The sequence below is a fragment of the Hyperolius riggenbachi genome, chromosome 11, assembly GCF_040937935.1.
Source record: "Hyperolius riggenbachi isolate aHypRig1 chromosome 11, aHypRig1.pri, whole genome shotgun sequence".
Classification (NCBI taxonomy): Eukaryota; Metazoa; Chordata; class Amphibia; order Anura; family Hyperoliidae; genus Hyperolius; species Hyperolius riggenbachi.
In genome coordinates this window covers 60,323,929-60,344,214 of record NC_090656.1, presented here as the reverse complement: position 1 = coordinate 60,344,214, position 20,286 = coordinate 60,323,929, and the positions used below count along the sequence as shown (strand labels likewise).

The 20,286-nt window shown below is 43.7% G+C and overlaps 1 protein-coding gene across 1 annotated transcript in view; it reads right to left on the bottom strand.

Moving 5' to 3' along the window:
• Nucleotides 1-597: 597 nt before the first annotated feature.
• Nucleotides 598-20,286, bottom strand: part of LOC137539105 (genetic suppressor element 1-like) — a 32,363-nt gene continuing 12,674 nt past the window's right edge. Inside the window, exons 9-13 of the mRNA XM_068261587.1 lie at nucleotides 19,166-19,285; nucleotides 14,630-15,064; nucleotides 11,682-11,975; nucleotides 7,223-7,326; nucleotides 598-3,463 (exon numbers count right to left, since the gene is read on the bottom strand). Of these exons, the coding sequence (XP_068117688.1) occupies nucleotides 3,329-3,463; nucleotides 7,223-7,326; nucleotides 11,682-11,975; nucleotides 14,630-15,064; nucleotides 19,166-19,285 (1,088 nt within the window). The 3' untranslated portion in view covers nucleotides 598-3,328. The remainder of the gene's footprint in view (nucleotides 3,464-7,222; nucleotides 7,327-11,681; nucleotides 11,976-14,629; nucleotides 15,065-19,165; nucleotides 19,286-20,286) is intronic.

Below are 20,286 nucleotides of genomic sequence, written 5' to 3'. Positions count from 1 at the left end.
ATGGCAGTGGTGAGTGAAATCTACGCCCCGGCAGTAATAACCGCTCCCAAACTGTGTAGATTTCAATTGGCATCGTCTGAAATCAGTTAAATACACCTTCCAAGAGGGGAGTAAATGTACTTTTACAGAAGTACTGGCAACATACACATTTCCATACCCTTAGCTTCAGTTTAGAGCATACATGTCAAACTCCGGCCCGCGGGCCGAATCTGGCCCTCAGACCTATTAAATTTGGCCTCCAAGTGGTTTCCCCACTTTGCATTATGTTTGGCCCACTCTAGACCACCAGGTGCAGGTAAAGCGCTAGAACTTTAGAGAAGCCATATCGGGGAAAGCACTAAACGCTAGGGAATTGTATTGGGAAGGGTGGAAGCCCCTAGACACCAGGGAACTGTATAGGGGTTGGAGGGGGCCATTAGACACAAGGGAACTTTATAAGGGAGGAAGGGGGCCAGCAGACATTAAGGTTAGTCTGTGACTTGGTCCCAGTGTTCAATTTCAGCCCACTTTTGTACTTGAGTTTGACACCCCTGATTTAGAGGGACTTAATATCTTCATCTCCTCGGCTTAACAAGAAAAAAAAAAGTAAAACAGGGAAAAGTTTGAATGGCAGGCCTTTTCTTTATAACAATAATTAACGTAATAAAAACATACAAAAACCCATTTAATATGTACAGTAAATAGAGGGGAGGTTGAAGCACCTGATTGATTCACTTTTGTTGTCTGATGGTTTTCCTTTCGCCTGTATAAGGGTATGTCTGTAGCAGCGTTGCAGTAGTCCTCAAACCAGCTGGTGGAAAAGGATTAGGGCATGTGTACACAGCCGGCTAGCGGTAAACTGCAAATGCATTACAAACATGGTACACACGCAATGCAGCTGTTTATCGCCATGTGCCTGTGACTCGGTTTGTGCACTCAGGCCCTAAAATCTGACCTGTCAGGGTTTAAAAGGTCTGTACAAAGACACTGCTAGTGCTGCTTAGAGGACCATTGGCAGCCAAATCCTTTACATTACACTTAAAAAATACTTGCCTCAGTAGCTGGAAGCCTCTGGATGATTCAAAGACTCCCCCATCCTCCTTGATTTGACCAATCAAAGGGCTTGTGGAATATGTTCTTGTGGCCATGCTCCTGTCTGTGTACAAGCGCGGCCATACTAGCGCCTGCACAAGTACTGCCCATGCAGTAGCACAAACCCGCTTGTACACGGCCTTTTCCTGAAAATGAAATGGGCTGTGTGTGCACTTGCGAAGTGAGACTAGGATTGTACAGAGACAGGAGGAGACCCCGAAGAAAAACGGTGGGGTGAAGGATTAGGGAAGAGTCTAGATCATCCAGATGTTTTACTCTTCTCAGGCAAAGTTTGCTTAAAAGTACCACTTCCATTACAGAGCCACGGAGGCTACCAACACACATAAAATAGTCCCTCCCTTCCTTGGAGGTGGTTGAAATGGCGACCTCCATAGCGATGTAATGCACCGTGCATTTTAATTCCAGGTGTACAGGGACGTCTTGCACTTCCAAGACTTGAAGCCCCACCTACCTGTTCCTGTTGTCTACAAACCAGTTGCAGCATAGTTATTGGTGGCCGATGTGCTGTTAGTAGTTTGTAGAGGACAACGAGAGAGTGTAACTGTCACTTGGCAAACCGTGATGGGATGTCTTTGAAAGAAAACTTGAAGCGAGAGGAATTTAGGCTGAAATCATTAATCCCCTTTAAACAAAAAAAAAAAAGAAGAAAGCAATTACTGCCGATTTCCTAGTCTCAACCATTTTCTGAGTAAGGCCTCTTTCATACAGGAGGCAGTGATTTCACCACCTGTCAGCTGCACTGGCCGGGCGTTTGCTAGCACTCGGCACAGGCAGTGAAGGACCACCCCATATGGAGGTGCACCTGTGCTCAGACACGACATGTTGAGGATTTCTGCTATCAGGTAACCCAACCATGTGTCAAGTGATGACACACCGCCATTCCACTGCATTTTGTGCCCTACAAGCGCACAGCTCAGCCTTCCATGTGGAAGAGGTCTAATGCTGGGAATACACGGGTCGATTCTGGCGCTCAATTCTGCACCCGATCGTTTTGCCTGCTCCATTCTCTGATCTTCCGCTCATTTTTCTGATCTTTTTTTCAATTCACTTCAATGAGAAATCGAGCAGCAAAAACGATCGAACGGTGATCGGACATGTCGGAAATTATCTATCGAGCCATCTTATCAGCTCAGAATCCAGCCGTGTATTCCCAGCATAAGAGGTGACAGAAGCACGCCCAATTTTCCTGCATGTTCTGCATCAGTGATTCCCAAACATTAAAGCCAGCCTAGTCTACAATCCATCCTTCCCCGATTGACAATCGATGGTGAATTAGATTATTTTACTGCCTTGCAACACTCAATATCAATCATATATCAGTAGATATCTTCTTGAAGATCAATGCAGTTACTAATTGTGCACCACTCCCACCAACTACATCGCCACTTTTTTTTTTTTTTTTTTTTTAATGGAATAAATATGGCAGCCTCCATGTTCCTCTCATTACGAGTTTTATTTCAAAGGTACCTCTACAACCAATCAGACATCCAGGTGTAAGTGCATTCCTTTCGCAAGCTGAGAAGCCTTGCAAGGATTGTGTTTTGTTTTTTTGTCTTTTGACATTTTTTTTTCTCTTGTGAAGGGCAAGTCCATAACTTCAAAAATTTTCTTAAACTTAACTTTTTTTTTCCTTTTTTTTTTCTTTAGAGCAAAACAAATAAGTCCATTTTCCTGGCAAGAAGAAGAAAAAAAATATAAAACATTTTTGGTGGCCCGTAAGGTCAGCAACAATATGATAAATAAATTCTGCCTGGGGCAGCAAGATACAATAGCACAAATGGTAATGATACTTGGGATAAAGGGGAGAGGGGTGCCCACGAATGGTACAGTCCGGGGGAGCAGAGAGCATGATGGGTTGTCCCGTAGTGTCGGATGCAGCCAGTCTGTCGATAGTAAATCATGATATGCGGTGAGCAGATGCCATAGTGATGAGGTTCCCCACAGCTTGATCTTAAATTAAGTTTCTTTGTCCCTGCAGGACTCCCAGAATCCTTCGAGTCATGCATGGCACATTCATATAGATTTATATAATTTATTTATTTTTTAGTTAAAAAAAACAAAAACTTTTTTTTGAAAATTTTTGTTTTCCTTCTCGAAGGTGATGGAGGAAGTTACAGAAAAAATGTGGTGATTTTGTTTTCCATTCAGTTCTCCCAGTGAAAAATATTAAATATCCAGATAATAAAATAGATCATTTCTATACTGTACGTCCAGGCTTAGTGCAAGAGAGGGGGGGTCACCTGGGGTGGCCTTTGAAGTACCCCCTAGACCAAGACGAGGAGGGCAAAACAAGGCACTTCCTAAAGTGTTCAAGTTCAGCTTGTAGCCGCTCCCTCTCAGAGGTCATACGTTGCTTCTGGCTCATCAGATCCTGCATGGAGGACAAGAAGAAAATACATTATAATCGAAACTCAAACCAAGATACACACAAAGTTGTTTTCATGTACAAACTATACAAAGCTGTTTTTTTACTACATGGTTTTGTTGTTAAAGAAACACTGAAGCCAAATAAAATCAATACGTTTAACTTTTATTAATGTTAAGCACTAGAGCTAGTGCTAAAACGAAGCATCCCCGCGGCAAAAGGAGGGGGTTTATACCCCCCAAATCCCCTGTGCAAAATCCACGACTTTTTTGGTTGTAGATTTTGCTACCTATGGAGGCAGAGCTTTGAGCTGCAGCTCTGCCTCCATTTGTATCAATCTGCCTGCAGCGTCTCTCCCGCCCCTCTCAGTGAAGGAAGATTGAGAGGGCTGGGGAGAGTCGGTGATTGATGCTCGAAGAGGCAGAGCTGCAGCCCTAAGCTCTGCCTCAATCAGGAAGCGCTCCCCGCAGTTAGCACAGGGGATTTGGTGGGTTTTGCTGCAGGGACGCAGCATTTTAGCACTAGCTATAGTGCTTAACATTAATAAAAGTTAAAAGCATTGATTTTATTTGGCTTCAGAGTCTCTTCAAAGGATACCTTAGCCCATGTAAAAATTTAAAGGAAACCTGAGATAAAAGGATATTAAAGTTTTATACATACATCGGGGTTCCTCCAGCCCCCTCCACACCAATCACTCCCACGCCATCTTCCTCCGCCCCCTTGTGTGGCCGGTAGAAGCACAGTTAGCCTGGCAAGTCAGGGCAGGCTCAGTTAGCCTTGCTCCCGCCACTGGGAGCATACTGCACAGATGCAGAGCGCTCCCGGCCATGGTAGTGCGCATGCGGCTGGACTGTGCATACGCCTGAACTGGCTAAGCTAACGGTGCTTCTACCGGCCACACGAGATGGAAGAAGATGGCGTGAAAGCGATCAGTGCAGAGGAGGCTGGAGGAAGCCCCAGGTATGTATAAAATTTTACTATCCTTTTATCTCAGATTTCCTTTAAATTTGTTACATGGGCTAAGGTATCCTTTAACCACTTGACGACCGCAGTAGTAACCCCCCTAAAGACCAGGCTCATTTTTGCAGTGCTGGGCTGTGCAGGCTTTTCAGCCTCCTGCACAGCCCAGCTTAGGTGCCCAGCGATCGGACTCCCTTCCTTTTTTTGTCCCTAAGAGGACATGCCGACGGAGGGGTCCAATTGCTGCAGGCTTTGGTTATTTATTTTTTTTCACAGCCTCTATGAGGCTCTCTCTCTCTCCCTGTCCCCCTCCTTCCTCCCTCCCCTCCGTCATCTAATTGGATCAGGACGGGAATCCGTCCTGTTCCGCCTCTCATAGGTCGGGGATCGCCGATCTCGTACAGCGCTGCGGCCCCCGGCAGCGCTGTACGCTTGTAAACAAATGGAATCTCTTTCTCCTTATGTTTACAAACAGCCTGCTAGCCGCGATCGGAGTTCTGTGAAGCGGCAGGGAACGATCGCACATGCGCGCGGCCGTTCCCTGGGAAACTGCAGCCCCAGGACTTGACGCCAATTGGCGGTCCTTAAGTAGTTAAATATGACAGTATTGTAAAAAACTGTTGTAAGTAGTTAAAAACACTTCAAAAAGCCCATTCAAAACTACCAAAAAAAAACATCCGTTGTAAATAATTTATCCCCGTTTCACCATGTTTAAAGCGGAACTGAAGTCTCTGTAAAAAAAAGCGATACTCCGTTCCCCCGCCGCAGATCACATTTCTTCACGTAGTGGAAGCAGACATCCACTGTGCCCTGGCCGCATGCATTCTCATACGTGTTTCTGTGGCCCGGTGTGTCCTGAGCAGGCGCAGTATGAGAAAATCTCTACTGCGCCTGTGCAATACACTTCCAGCGATGGGAGCATGAACAAGGATGCAGGTGCAGTGGACACTGATAGAAGTGAAAGTGATTCGCGGCGGGGGAACGGAGGATCATTTTGAAACAGCGTGGCACAGGGCAGCTGCAGGGGGCTGGTAGAGGCCACAGGTAAGTGAACTTTTTTTTTTTTTTTTAACACAGGACTCAACTTTCACACAATCTCCTAATACGTAACCGGTTTTTAAGGTGGGGGGGCACTTGTACTACAAACACAAAACTTAACCGTGTTTTGGGTGACCACCTAATATAATATTGGCTCTGTTGCATGCCAGGTCACAATTTAGATTTTAGTGTAAGGACAACTATCAAGTGGAACAACAGTTACCAAATAGATGGTTTTTAAAGTGAACTTTAACTGACCTACAAAAATAAAGTTTTGCTTACCTGGGCCATCCACCATGCCCCTGCAGCCGACCTGTGCCCGCGGCATGACAAACCAATGCTCCAGTCCCCTGCTGGCAGCCAGTTTCAGTCAACAGGCCAGTGCGTCTGTGTGGCCCTGGCCGCATGCGCCCCTCGATTGTGCTCCCGTCACTGTGGGAGTGCAATAGAGGGACACTCAGACACACTGCCGAAAACTAAACTGGCTGTCTGCGGACCGGAGGATTGGTTTGTCATGCCGCGGGCACAGGTCAGCTGCAGTGGGCTGGTGGAAGCCCCAGGTAAGTGAAACTTTATTTTTTTTGTAGGTCAGTTAAAGTTCACTTTGAAGGGAATCTTAAAGGACAACTCCAATGAAAAGGATAATAATTTATGGTTAAAGCATACCTGAAGTGATAGGGATATGGAGGCTGCCATATTTATTTCCTTTTAAACAATACCAGTTGCCTGGCTGTCCTGCTGATCCTTTGCCTCTAATCCTTTCAGCCATAGATCCTGAACATGCAGTTCAGATGTTTTTGATTGAAGTGTGACTGAATTAGCTGTATGATTGTTTCAGGTGTGTGATTTAGACACCACTGCAGCCATAGAGATCAGCAGGACAGCCAGGCAACAGGAAATAAATCCCTCTCACTTCACACACACACACCAATTTTCCTATTCAATCTCTGTGATCAAATTTGCCAGGAATCTATTGCACGGCGTATAATGAACAGTAATTTCAATCAATTTTGAGGTAAAAATGAATAGACACTCTTGCTGGGACAGGATGGAAATTTTCCATTGATTGGGGGCGGGACGGAAGCAGCAGTAGATGAACTGCTCATAGTGGTGGACTACATGGAGCAGTGCAACGTTGCAGCTTAACTGATTTTCAGTAGACTTCCTTTTGTCAATAAATAACCCTCTTAAAATCGCCCTTGAGTAAATGGACTAGTACAAAACCTGTCAGACTTTTACTACCCATTATAAGTGACAAACATATTTTTTACAATAGTAGTACTTTAACAGTTCTGCCTTAAAGGACAAGTGACCTGAGAGGGATATGAAGGCTGCCATATATATTTCCTTTTAAACAATACCAGTTGCCTGGCTGTCTTGCTTATCTCTTTGGCTGCAGTAGTGTCCGAATCAAACCCATGAAACAAGCATGTGGCTAATCCAGTCACACTTCAGGTGATCTGCATGCTTGTTCAGGGGCTGTGGCTAAAATTATCAGAGACAGGATCAGCAGGACAGCCAGGCAATCTGCTTTGTTTAAAAGGAAATAAATATGGCAGCTTCCATATCCCTCTCACTTCAGGCCTTAAAATGTATGGGCAATTTCCCATCTTCTATATTTCATGCCTCAGTTTCTTACCGTGAATAAGGTCAATGGAGCACATGTAAGATCGCTAACACAGTTTCCTGTTGCCTCAAATCACCTATTAACTTTCTCACCAAAACTCTGCACAACAGCGTTATTCAAGGTGCCAACAAGACCCTTACCGCCATGCGGTGCGACAGCTGCTCGGCTGTCAGACTCAAGTTATAGTGCTGAGCTTCCAGGCGCCGGCACTGCGTCTCCAGGACGTGGCGCTCTATGTTTTGTTCTGCAGAAGAAGAAAAACAGATCAATATTAAAGGAAGACTTGGGCTCATCAATGCATCATTACAACCCTTATTTAAAGGAGTTATCAGGCACTTTTTAATAAAATAAATGCTACTTACCGGGGGCTTCCTCCAGCCCCAAGCTCCCAGGACCTCCCTCGCCGCAGCTCTGCGCGTAGCCGTTTGCCGGAGCTCCGACCCGGTCCCCGGCGATGACGTCACAGCGACCTGGAGGTCGCTCTGTACTGCGCCTGCGCGACCGGCGCTGTCAATCACCGCCACGTGGGCCAGAGCGGACTGCGCCGGTCGCTCTGACGTCATCGCCGGGGACCGGGTCGGAGCTCCGGCAAACGGCTGTGCGCAGAGCTGTGGCGAGGGAGGTCCTGGGAGCTTGGGGCTGGAGTAAGCCCCCGGTAAGTAGCATTTATTTTATTAAAAAGTGCCTGATAACTCCTTTAAAGAGAAACTGTAGTCAAAATAACAATGATTTTTTATTTTTTTCACATTATTCATTTATAAATGATTAAGTCAGTGTTTGCCCATTGTAATTTCTTTCCGCTCCCTGATTTACATTGTGAAATTTACCACAGGTGGTGACATCTTAAAGCGGACCCAAACCCAAATTTTTTTTAATTCAAAATATTTAGTTGCACCACTCTGACACATACAAAGATAAATAAACACTCCTTCAAGCCTACGAGCATTTCAGTGCACGCTTTTCACCCTTTTCTTTTCATAACTAGGGTTATGCAGAGGGCAGCCATTAGCAATTCCTCCTTTGCCAGACACCTCCTACTCCACCAGTCTGTCGGATTCTGTCCCGGCAATATGAAAGGAAGGGAGGGGTTTCTCCAATAAATGTAAAATATTTTATATTTGTCATCATGCAGCTGAAAAAAGGCTGCTATTTATTATTATAATTTAGAAAATAGATTTTATTTCTGAAATCCTGTATTTCTAATTTGGGTCCACTTTTAAGTCCTGTCAGGTGCAGCTCTGCAAAATGTTTTGTTTTTGAGAACTCTGAAGCCAGTACAATATGTACCTGGTCTTCCAGAATGCTCTAGGACACAAATTCTGCATAGTCAAACAGCCTAGGCTAAACTTCACTGGAATGGCAAAGCTACATACCAATATACAGCAATATATAGATATAGAGAGTGTTTGTAATGCTGAAACCAGGATAAAACGTGGGTATCCTAAATAACTTACTGCATTCTTCTACGTCACTACAGGGCCTCTTTAATGTGAGCTTCATAACATAGATGGCCTTTTACCAATAAAGGGTGATAAACTAAGAATGGCAAAGCATGTTTGACAAGGAGCTTATCCAATGACAGCTGCCTTTGCCCACTTTTCAGGATTTCATGGAAATGTGACTTTGTACAGTCCCTACACTCAGGTTAAAGTGAACCTCCAGACTAAAAATCGACTCAGCAGAACTGAAAAGGCCTAGTGTTTCTTTAACAGTTTCACAGCATCAGAACTTTGTTTCTCTTATACAAGCCTCATTTTTAGCTGCACAGACGAAAACTGCCCGGGCAGTTTTCCCCTTATGCTGTGCAAAGCATGATGGGATTTCTGATGATGTTGTTCTCGTTCTGCTGTTTTGGTGCAATTTTTTTTTTTTTTTACATTTTGAATTTGACATTTAAAGCCTAGTGTGTGCAGCTGGGAGGGGTTAACAGGACACAGGACAGTTGGAACTGTGTCTCATGCTCCCTGTCACCTCCTTTCAACCAAAAAGATGGCTGCCCCCATGACAAAGATGGCAGCCCCCATGAATCACAAACATTTGCCTGTTCTTTTAAAACAGGGTTGGTAAAAGATTATATTACCTATCTACTCTAATTAACATAACTAATGTAACTTAATAACAGTATGTTTGTTTAGGCTGAAGTTCCCTTTTAAAGAGGAACTGTAGTGAAAATAACGTAATGAATACAACAGCTTATGGTATTTTTATCCATAATGCAATGAGGTTCATAGACAGGAATCTGTCAGGGCCATGGCTCTGACATCACACTGTGGGAGGGGTTTCACCTCAATAACAACCATACACACATCCCCTGATGCTTTATTAGAATAAAGGAAAAGATTTGTCATGGGAAAGAGTATCGGCTACTGACTGGGATGAAGTTTAATCCGAGGTTAAAGTTCTTTACACTTTAGTACAGCCTTTCTCACCTTTTTACCCTGGAGGAACCCTGCAAATACTTTTTGGATCTCAAGGAACCCCTGGCATGGTCTTTACAGTGGATCTGAGATAAAATTTTACTCACTGCATAATTGTGTTCCTTTCATATAGCTTATAGGGGATTCCTCAAGCCAAATACTTTTTTGTATTGTTTTAATACTCTAATTCCCTATAAACTAAACAAGTCTCGCCCACAGCTCCTTTTGTGCCTTGGCATTGTAGCAAGGTCTTATGGGAGCTCAGTCTGGGCAGGAGAAGGAGGAGGTTACTAGCCATTGATTTCAGAGGCAGAGGGGAAGAGGGAGGAGGAGAGGGGACTGAATTTACACACAGGCAAGCTGATAGCATCTCCAGCCCTCAGCCTGTGACAATGTGACAGAACAGAACATGGCTGCCCTCATTGTATCACAGGAATAAATAATCAAACTGTTGAAGCGGTTTGCAGCTAGATATGCTGTGTAAACTATCTAAACTTTAGATAAGATATATAGACATGCTACTTGTTATATTTAGTTTTTCATCTTGGATCCGCTTTAAAGTGGATCTGAGATAAACTTTTACTCATTGCATAATTGTGTTCCTTTCATATAGTTTATAGGGCATTCCTCAAGCCAAATACTTTTTTTTGTTTTGTTTTAATACTTCAATTCCCTATAAACAAAACAAGCCTCGCCCACAGCTTTTTCAGAGAGCCAAGGCACTCAGTCCCATGTAGCAAGGGCTTATGGGAGCTCAGTCTGGGCAGGAGGAGGTGGAGGTTACTAGCCACAGATTTCAGAGGCAGAGGGTAGGAGGGAGGAGTGAATTAGTCACAGGCTGAGGGCTGGAGATACAGGTCAGCTTGCCTGTGTGTAATGTGACAAACAGAACATGGCCGCTCTCCTTGTATCACAGGAATAAATAATCATAAACTGTTGAAGCTGTTTGCAGCTAGATTTGCTGTGTAAACTATATAAACTTTAGATAAGATATATAGACAAGTTACGTGTTCTAGTTAGTTTTTCATCTCGGATCCGCTTTAAAAGGGCATACGAGGCGAATGAAATAAACTATCTTTACTTACCTGGGCCTTCTTCCTTCCCCTGGTGGTCACTCTGTCCCTCGCCGCAGCTCCAGTCTCCTCTGTTCGCTGGCAGGCTCTGCATGGTCAGCGTCTTCTGTGCATGCGTGTGCTCACAACATCTCGAGTGTAGCGCAGAACGCACTCGCTGATGCGGGAGCACAAAAGACGCCAACTCACAGGGGTCGGCAATCCTGCAAAGCCTGCCAGCGGTAACGGAGAGAAGACCGGAGCTGCGGCAAGGGACGGAGTGACCACTAGGGGCTGCAAGAAGCCCCAGGTAAGTAAAGCTAGTTGAATTTGACATGTAGGTCCTTCAAGCACAGAAATATTAGTTCAGGATTTTCTGGCTACTCGTCTCTCAGACTCATTCAGATTACTGCGATTTGGACAGCTGACTACAGAGAGGTTACATTTCTGAAGCTGCTAACTTCTGAAGGACTAACATAAAAAAAAAAAAAGAAGAAAGGCAAAACATGTTATTCCTATTAAGAGGTATCATAACGTCTACATTAATGGGTACATGAAGTGACGTGATTTAGACGTGTCTCTAGAGTCCCAGTCCCACTACTAGCCTAAGCTCCTTTTTGCCCTCACTGTAAGGGTTAATAATCCAGGGCTGCAAATCACAGTTTCTCTGCAGTGGGACTGTAAAGTGGAATCAGGAAATCTGGGCCTCGGCAGCTAATTGACAATTTGGGAGCCCCATAGACACTAATGCAAAATATCAGCTACTGGGTGCCAAAATAAGACATTTGGGGGCCAGATAAATAGCGGGCGCCGGGCCCATCCAAACAAAATTTTTCCATTTTGAGAATTAGTGTTTTGAAGAATATTTTTACATTTATTTTGACAATTATGATGGTGTGGGTGTGTGTGTTTATGGTTAGACACGACCAGGGGGGGGGGGGGGGGGGGGGGGGGGCGGGGTCTTAAGGTTAGGCACCACCAGGGGGGTCTTAGGGTTAGGCACCACCAGTGGAGTCTTTTAAATGACGTCCTGTATTGAGCGGTAACCATCTGCCTGGTGCCAGTAACAAGTAAGAAAGTGATGGCAAAACGGCAATAAAAACCATTGTTTGGAGTTCCACTATACCTACCTTCTAGATGTTCCTGATAAGCTTCAAATATTGCCTCAATCCCTTGCCATTTAGGTCTTGGTGGCTCGTCCTCCTCTTCATCCTCATCCTCAGATTCTTCTTCGGACGTAGATTCCGCTGAGGTGGTCTCTTGTGGTCGCGGTTGGCCCCGTCCCACCCCTGACTGCATGGGACCCTGCTGGCCGTTCTGCTGCTGTGCCGGGGCCCGGCTGGACTGCTGCAGTTCCGGAATGTTATAGTGAACAGAGGCGTCCGGCTTGTGGTTCTGCTCGGCCGTGTGCAAGATGGAGACTCCTGTAACAAAATATAAATCACATGAGTGTGATCAAGATATAGGCCTGCGAAGGGCACAGGGGGCCTGATTCAGTCAGCTGTTCTGAATTTTCTCAGGAGAGTTTTTCAACTAAATCAATAGTTTTTATTTTAGCTGCCAGAAAGTGGATGAGTATTCCGAATCGCTGGATAGTGTACTAGTAAAGGCTCTGCCTTTGACATGGGAGACCAGGGTTCGAATTCTGGCTAGGGACAGTACCTAATCAGTAAGGAGTTCAAAGCAAGACTCCCTAACACTGCAGGGTGGCCTCTTTAGCACATCTTAGTGGCTTCAGCTCTTGAGTGATTTGAGTCCGATAGGAGAAAAGCACTATACAAATGTTAGGATTATTAGGTTGTTTCAAAACTTCATAAGCTTTATACAACCTTCATCAACTACTTTTCTTTTCAATCACTTTTTCTCTTGGTAGGTGCTGAAAAAGTATTTTGCAGGTAAGACAACATCTGTGGTAAAGTTCAGGAGAACAGCAGACAGAATCAGGGTGACATATGGTGTAAGATGACTGCAAGAGCGCTTTACAGAGATGATCTGCCGACTCCAAGTACCCAAAATAGCTCCGACTCCTCGACTCAAACTCCACAGCCCTGGTGTGTACAAGGCTTTACTCAGAACTATGGAGCAAATTATGTAAATATAATATAACCAACACACTAAGAAGTCAATCTAGGAGGCATTCCTCTGACTTGTTCCACTGAGGACACTTAAAGAGGACCGGCAGTGAAAATAACGTAACAAATAATATTGCTAATATTTTACAATATTAATTTATAGATCATTTAGTACTGGGGGTGGAGGCGCCCAGAAATAGGTAATGTAATGAAACAAAAAATAATAAGGTGGAGGGAGGGTGTCTTTGCCACTCTAGATGTAAGAACCCAAACCACAGGGCAAATGTAAAAAGATTAAATTATTTACTCAGCACGATTAAAAGGACTAAACAATTAAAAAGAGAAGGGCACCACCTAAACAGTGGGAATGTTTATATGAACAAATAACTGGTGCAAAAATCCAAAGTAAATGCAAAATCTAGTTTTATTGAGCCAATGATATAAAATATAAAAACAATTAAAAACAAGGCAACGCCTTGCCCAGCCAACAATTCCCTTGTATTGTGTGATAACAAAATGAGTAAGCTCTGCTGTAAAGTAGTTTAACTGCACAACCTGTGACTAAATGTTTAAAAGTAATGATGATGATGATATCAATAAAGTTATATTTGATATAGCATATATAACCTGATGGGTAGCATCAGTGTCACAATAATGGTATTGAGGATAAGTAATTGTGTAATTGACACTGTATTGCTATAATCCACAGGGAATATATGCTGTCACAGTATTATGCAGTTCAGATAATAAAATCTCCTGTGCAGAGCATCTAAAATATGTGCTAAACAATCAGTGAATAAGTATAGACAGAAAAGACCTCATTGAGGATAATAATGGTTTTGATACAAACAACAAGATAAGGTGCAGAGCAATCAACAGGTGAAAGACCACTAACTATGGATGTGCAAAAAAGTGAACTATGTGAGACATGAGGTAGAGCCAAGTACACGATTAAAAGGACAACGCGTTTCTCGGGTTTCAGCCCACTTTTTCAGGTCAATACAAGTGCCTTTAAAACATGGTGACAATCATGCACGTCAGAAATCTCTTTACATTTAACCTGTGGTTTGGGTTCTTACATCTGGAGTGGTAGACCCCTCCCTCCACCTTATTATTATTTTTTTTCATTACATTACCTATTTTTGGGTGCCTCCACCCCCCCCCCCCCCCCCCAGTACTATACATTACATCTCTTTTGGAGGTGTTCACCTTCCGGGTGTGCTGTTATCTACAACCAAGAAGTACCAACCAGGAGTGCGACCATCCAGAGTCAGTAGGACCTGGAATACGGAGCGGGGATGGTTATTTTCCCATTGGCGATATACGGTGGTTGCAGGGACTGCCAATCCACCTTTGTGAGTATAAATACGCTTATAGTACAATCTACATTTAGCTCCTGGTCTCTCCTTGTCATACAGGTGACTTGTGGTATCCCCCAGTGACCACTTATTCTTATAGATTATTTAGTCAGTGTTTGCCCATTGTGAAATCTTTCCTCTCTCCGATTTACATTCTGAAATATATCACAGGTGGTGACATCTTTAGTTCTTTCAGGTGGTCTGTATGGAATATTCGTTACTGAGAGTTCTATGCATAGAGGGAGGTACCGCTTGCTTGGCAGTAGGAACCAGCCATTATTTCCCCCAATACAATTGAGGTTCACAGACCGCAAACTGTCAGGACCTTGGTCATGACATTACACTGTGGGAGGGGTTTAACCACAATATCAGCCACACAGACCCCCATGATGATCTAAAAGGTAACAATTTATCATGGGAAAGGTGGTATCAGCTACTGATTGGATTTAAGTTCAATCTTTGGTTGAAGTAAGAAAAGAAGGTCAGGAACTGCAGGGCAAGTTTGAAAGGAAGACTTTAAAAAAACTGGATCTAAGAATCTTCAAAAAAAAATTTCAGATATCAGACAACTGTATTTTAGGCTGGCCAAATGGAAGGCTGTACTGTCTTATTTCCATGGTCGGCGTTATAAGTGGTGACCAGTCTTACCTTTGTGCTTCTGCAAGGCTTTCTGTGTGGACTGCAGGACAGATTCGTGAAACTGGTGGGCGAATTCCTCCGCTCTGAAAGGCTCCCAGGACTTGTTCCTCCCATTCATGCTCTGGGAGGGCTGCACAGGGTGCTCCTTGGGGGGGTGTCCCCGTACAAAGTTCAAGATGCTCATACTCTTTTTAGGCGGTGGGACCTCACTCTGCCTCGGTTTCTCTGTGCTTGGCGTGTTGGTCACTGGAGTCTGTATTGGAAGTGGCAATGGGGGGACCCTGGCAGAATCCATAGGCTTGGGTTGATCTAAACGAAGCGGTTCCGGAGGGTTTACAGGTTCTGGTATGGCAGCAGTGCATGATGTGGAGGCGACAGGAGCTGGAGGGTCAGGCTGAGCGACTGGCGGTGGTGGGGACACTTGCTCCTCCTGGACTGGTGGGCCTGAAAGTAAGCAAGAGTCATTTCAAATCATGGATAAAAAGCTGCCATTGTCTTTTCATAAAAGGAAACGGTAAAAACACATTTCAATGCGTCCGTCCAATTGTTAGAACACCTAAGAAATATGGAAATCAGCCTCCTGCGCACCGAATTCTGGGAAGAAATGCATGAAAAGCTGCCGGGGGGCTGCTGAGTCTGGTCGGGTCTATAGTAGCTTTACCTGGACACCTTCAGATGCAATGAGTTTTGGAAATGGCACAACGGGCATGTTACTCATCTAATAACCCCCTGGCGCTGGCTGCTGATATCACAGGTCGAGGCGCATCTCTATAAGTGTAGTTTATGTACAGCAGACTCTCATACTGGTAAAGGTAATATCTGATTTTAACACAAACCTGGGGGGTACAAGGCATGGTACACATGACACAACTTTCCTACTTCCGAAAGAGAAAATTATCAGATTTGGAAAAATAAAATAAAGAGCCTACTCATCCCCAGTGCAAAATCGATCTCTTTCTCGATACGGAGCAGATTGGACATGCTGATCGAAATACCAGCTATTGTTCTGTGTGTACATCCTTTTGATTCAATTGATCAGATTTTTTTTTTTTAAACGCATACGTGAGTTTGCTAGCTTTTTTTTCTATATCCGACTGACGTCAGATTTGAATATCAATCTGATCTCCTGCTCAAATAGGATGTGAAAATATCATGGTGTGTAGCACCATGAGAGGAAAGATGGGGGATGAAATTATACATACCTGGGGCTTCCTCCAGCCCCCTCCAGGCTTTTCGCTTGCCGCCCTCCTCTGCATCCTGGTTCTTTTGTAACGGACCTGGGACTGCCCTCTGGTCTGAGGGCCAACTGCGCATGATCTGCCTGGCTGCGAGCGCCCCCATCGTACTCAACAGGAGCGTTCGTGGCCGGCCTGTGCAGACTGGAGAACTTTTTGAGGCCAATTACAAAAGACCAAGGAGGTGGAGGAGGACAGCGAGGGAGCAATAAGCCTGGAGGGGGCCTCAGGTATGTATAATCCCCCCCCCATCTCTGGTGCACTTTAAGGTAGAATACAGATCAGTAGTTACCACCAGTGACAACTGCAAGTTCACTACCTGATTAAGAACAAAATGTAACACTTGTTTTCTTCTTTTTAGAACCATGAATTAAAAAGGTCTGCAGAGAGAATGTAAGACTCAGTGGGGTGAGAAAAAAAAAGGTCATCCCCATCAGATTGGAGGCAGAATTCACACTTACTAAAATGCAGAAATGCATCTGCCACATATCTAACGAAAATTGATGGAAAGTCCCACTGTTGCTAAAATTCACAAATTTACGTTTGTGTTTTTGAATGAGCAAAACCCCCTTCCATCTTGCAGCATAATGTCACACATCACGTGCCGATTCCCATTGACTCATCGGCTGCAGTAAAAAGTTGCATGCAAACGTGAATGTTAAAGCGAGAAAAAGGTTCAGTTTTTTGCAGTGATCAGTGTGAGCTCTGCCCCAGAATACAGATGCCTGTATACTCCACATACCTCGCACGGTCTGATGTGTGCTGTATAAACACTCCGCATGTTGCACAAGCAGCCTGAACTACATGGCTGTCATATGGGAGTGTTATGTGAGCAAAGTCCCCCTCCCCCCTCCATACTGCAGAGCCAGCACTGAATAATTCATACAGAGACAGACCTCTCCGGAACAGCATCTGCTGCAAACCATTCGGCAGCCCGACACTGGAGAACAACCGAAACAGTGGAACTTCCTCATTATATAATCACGCATACATTGTGATATTACCAACTCATGATACCTGCCTCACTTAAAGGGAACTTGAAGCAAAAGGGATATGGAGACTGCCATATTAGTTTCCTTTTAAACCAAACTAGTTGCCTGGCAGTCCTGCTGGTCTGTTTGGCTGCAGTAGTGTCTGAATCACACCAGAAACCAGCAATGCAGCTAATCTTGCCAGATTTGACAAAAGTGTCAGAAACACCTGATCTGCTGCATGCTTGTTCAGGGTTTATGGCCAATAGCAGTAAAGGAAGAGGATCAGCAGGACTGCCAGGCAACTGGTATTGTTCAAACGGAAATAAATATGGCAGCGCCCATATCCCTCACACTTCAGTTGTCCTTTAAAGCTCAACGCAGAGCTCAGGGAAAGCGGGCATCCCCCTACCTCCAACAGGAGTTGGCGCACTACAAGTCACAAGCCAGTAATGCAGGAGTCCAATTAAAGTGTGCCCAAAGAGGCGTGACAACAAAGTAGCAAGCGTACAAATAACTAGGCTCTGGTTTTTTTCTGCCCGAAAGAGTTAACCATTCAGTTACAGAAACCCTTACTGATAAGGAATTACAGCCATAGAACTATATTCCTTGCACTCAAAAGCTGTTCTCTTCCAGAAAAGAGAAAAAAGGTCAATAGTTCATAGATTGTGGCTATAGACTGTAAGACTGTCATACAGCTGAGACAGTAAAACATTAAACTTACTTTCTCAGCTTTTTAATAATAATAAAATAAATAAAACTGGCATTCTTTAACCATTTACCGACATCCTAACGTATTAAAACGTCATGCTTACCGCTATTAACGGCAACTTCCTACAACGAGTGTTCACTAGCGCCATCTTGTGGCCAAAAAGTATATTACATGTACAAAATACATTTTCAAGTACATACACTTCATTAATAAAATTATACTTCCAACCCCCCCCCCCCCCCCCCAAAAAAAAAAAACTTGTAAAAAAAAAATCCGCTTAAAAAAAAAAAAAATTGTTGCCTTAGGGGCTTTTTTAATCTATATTATATAAAATTAAATTTAATTTATTACATAGGGGCTTGTAATTATGGCCAGAACAAAAAAAACAGAACAGAAAAAGAACACTTATATTTCAAAATAATATACTGTCGCCATGCATTGTGATAGGGACATAATTTAAACGGTTTAATAATCGGGACAACTATGCAAATAAAACGTGTGTTTTATCCACAGGAGAATGTTTAATTTTAAAACTATAATGGCTGAAAACTGAGAAATAATGATTTTTTTTCTGTTTTTCTCATTACAACTCATTTAGAATAAAAAAAAAATTCTTAGCAAAATGTACTATCCACAGAAAGCCTAATTGGTGGCGAAAAAAACAAGGTATAGACCATTTTCTTGTGATAAGTAGTAATAAAGTTATTAGGGAATAAAAGGGAGGAGCACTGACAACTGAAAATTGCTCTGGTCCGTTAGGATAAAAACCCTTGGGGGTGAACTGGTTAAGAAGAAAAAAAGGTTTTTTTTTTTTTTTTAGGAGTAGGAGGATAGATACAATTGTTTATTTTAAGCTCAGGTTTGCCTAAAGCCATCCTCCAAAGCCAGAAAGGGAAAGTGGGCTCAGTAGTCACATGACCAGGATTTTAAGGTGTTTTGCTTAAAAGGAAACTTAAAGGAGAACTGTAGTGAGAGGTACATGGAGGCTGCCATATTTATTTCCTTTTAAACAATACCAGTTGCCTGGCAGGCCTGCTGGTCTATTTGGCTAAAGAAGTGTCTGAATCACACCAGAAACAAGCATGCAGCTAATCATGTCATATCTGTCAAAATTGTCAGAAACACCTGATCTGCTGCATGCTTGTTCAGGGCCTATGGCTGAAAGTATTAGAGGCAGAGGATTAGCAGGATAGCCAGGCAACTGGTATGGCTTAAATGGAAATAAATATGGCAGCCTCCATATACCTCTCACTACAGTTCTCATTTATACTGAGTGGTAAATGGAGGGTTGTCATCCAGATTTCCTTTTAAGATATGCCAGTTGCCTGGCTGTCCTGCAGATCTTTTGATTTTAGCAATGTTTGGAGCTACATGTAGACCTTCACCCACTAATCCTCCCCATTGATAGAGGTGTGATAGAGAGCCAATGGGAGCAGCTTTGTGAAATCTGGCTGAAGTCTCACTCCATACTGTACAAAGGAGATTTCAGAGCTTCCACCAACACTGAAGCCAGACATGAGGAAATACGTTACCAACATGCATAACTGGTTTGTGTGACAAGAATTGGGAGCGTCGTTCTCCGATATACGATACATGACTGGCTGGTGACGGTTGTCACGGGACTTACCTGCAGGTAGTTGGGGGCTGGTCCTGCTCGGAGCCGGGGTTGGTGGTTGGACCTTCGCTGCTTCGGGGACCGCATTCTTATGCTTAATTGCTTCAAGCATTTCCACCAACTTCTCCTTGTCTGTCACAACACAGATAAACCATGAACAAATGGAGCGCCAAACAAATCACACAAAATCTTGCACAGAACAGAAAAGGATTTGATTTTACACAAGACAATCCAACTGCTGCCATGATAAAGGAGAGACAGTGACCCCTGCAATCATGTTGGAGACTTCTTGTAAAAGTCGTGCAGACGCTGTTCAACATTTGCAGTGCTACAGGGTATTAAAAGATACCCGAAGCGACATGATGAGATAGATGTGTATGTACAGACCCTAGCACACAAATAACTATGCGGTGTTCCTTTTTTTTTATCTCTCTGTCTGAAAGAGTTAAATATCAGGCATGTAAGTGGCTGACTCAGTTCTGACTCAGACAGGAAGTGACTATAGTGTGACCCTCACGGATAAGAAATTCCAACTATAAAACACTTTCCTAGCAGAAAATGGCTTCTGAGAGCAAGAAAGAGATAAAAAGGGGAATTTCTTATCAGTGAGGGTCACACTGTAGTCACTTCTTGTCTGAGTCAGGACTGAGTCAGCCACTTACATACCTGATATTTAACTCTTTCAGACAAAGAAAGAAAAAAAAGGAACACAGCATAGTTATTTGTGTGCTAGGCACTGTACATACACATGTCTATCTCATCACTCATCATGTCACTTCGGGTAGCCTTTAAGTGACCAGGAACAAAATACACAAAAGGGAAAGCTTACAGGAAACTGATTGCTGTTGTAATAAAAAAAGAACGGCCACTGCTCCGGAGACATGTCCAGCAGGCTGAAGTGAAGATTAAAGACAGGTTCACACTGAGCAATTTCCACTTCAGATTTCATTTTGAGCGATATCAGTTCAATTTTCAGAAATTACATCGATCAACTATAGAAAGAAGATGGGGCGTGCATGGCTCAGCTATGACCTCGTCTGAAGCTCTCTGTAATGAGGCTGTATGACACTAGAGGGCAGCAGGCAGGATGTGTGTGGCCCAGCTCTGACCTCGCCTAAAGATCTCTGTAATGT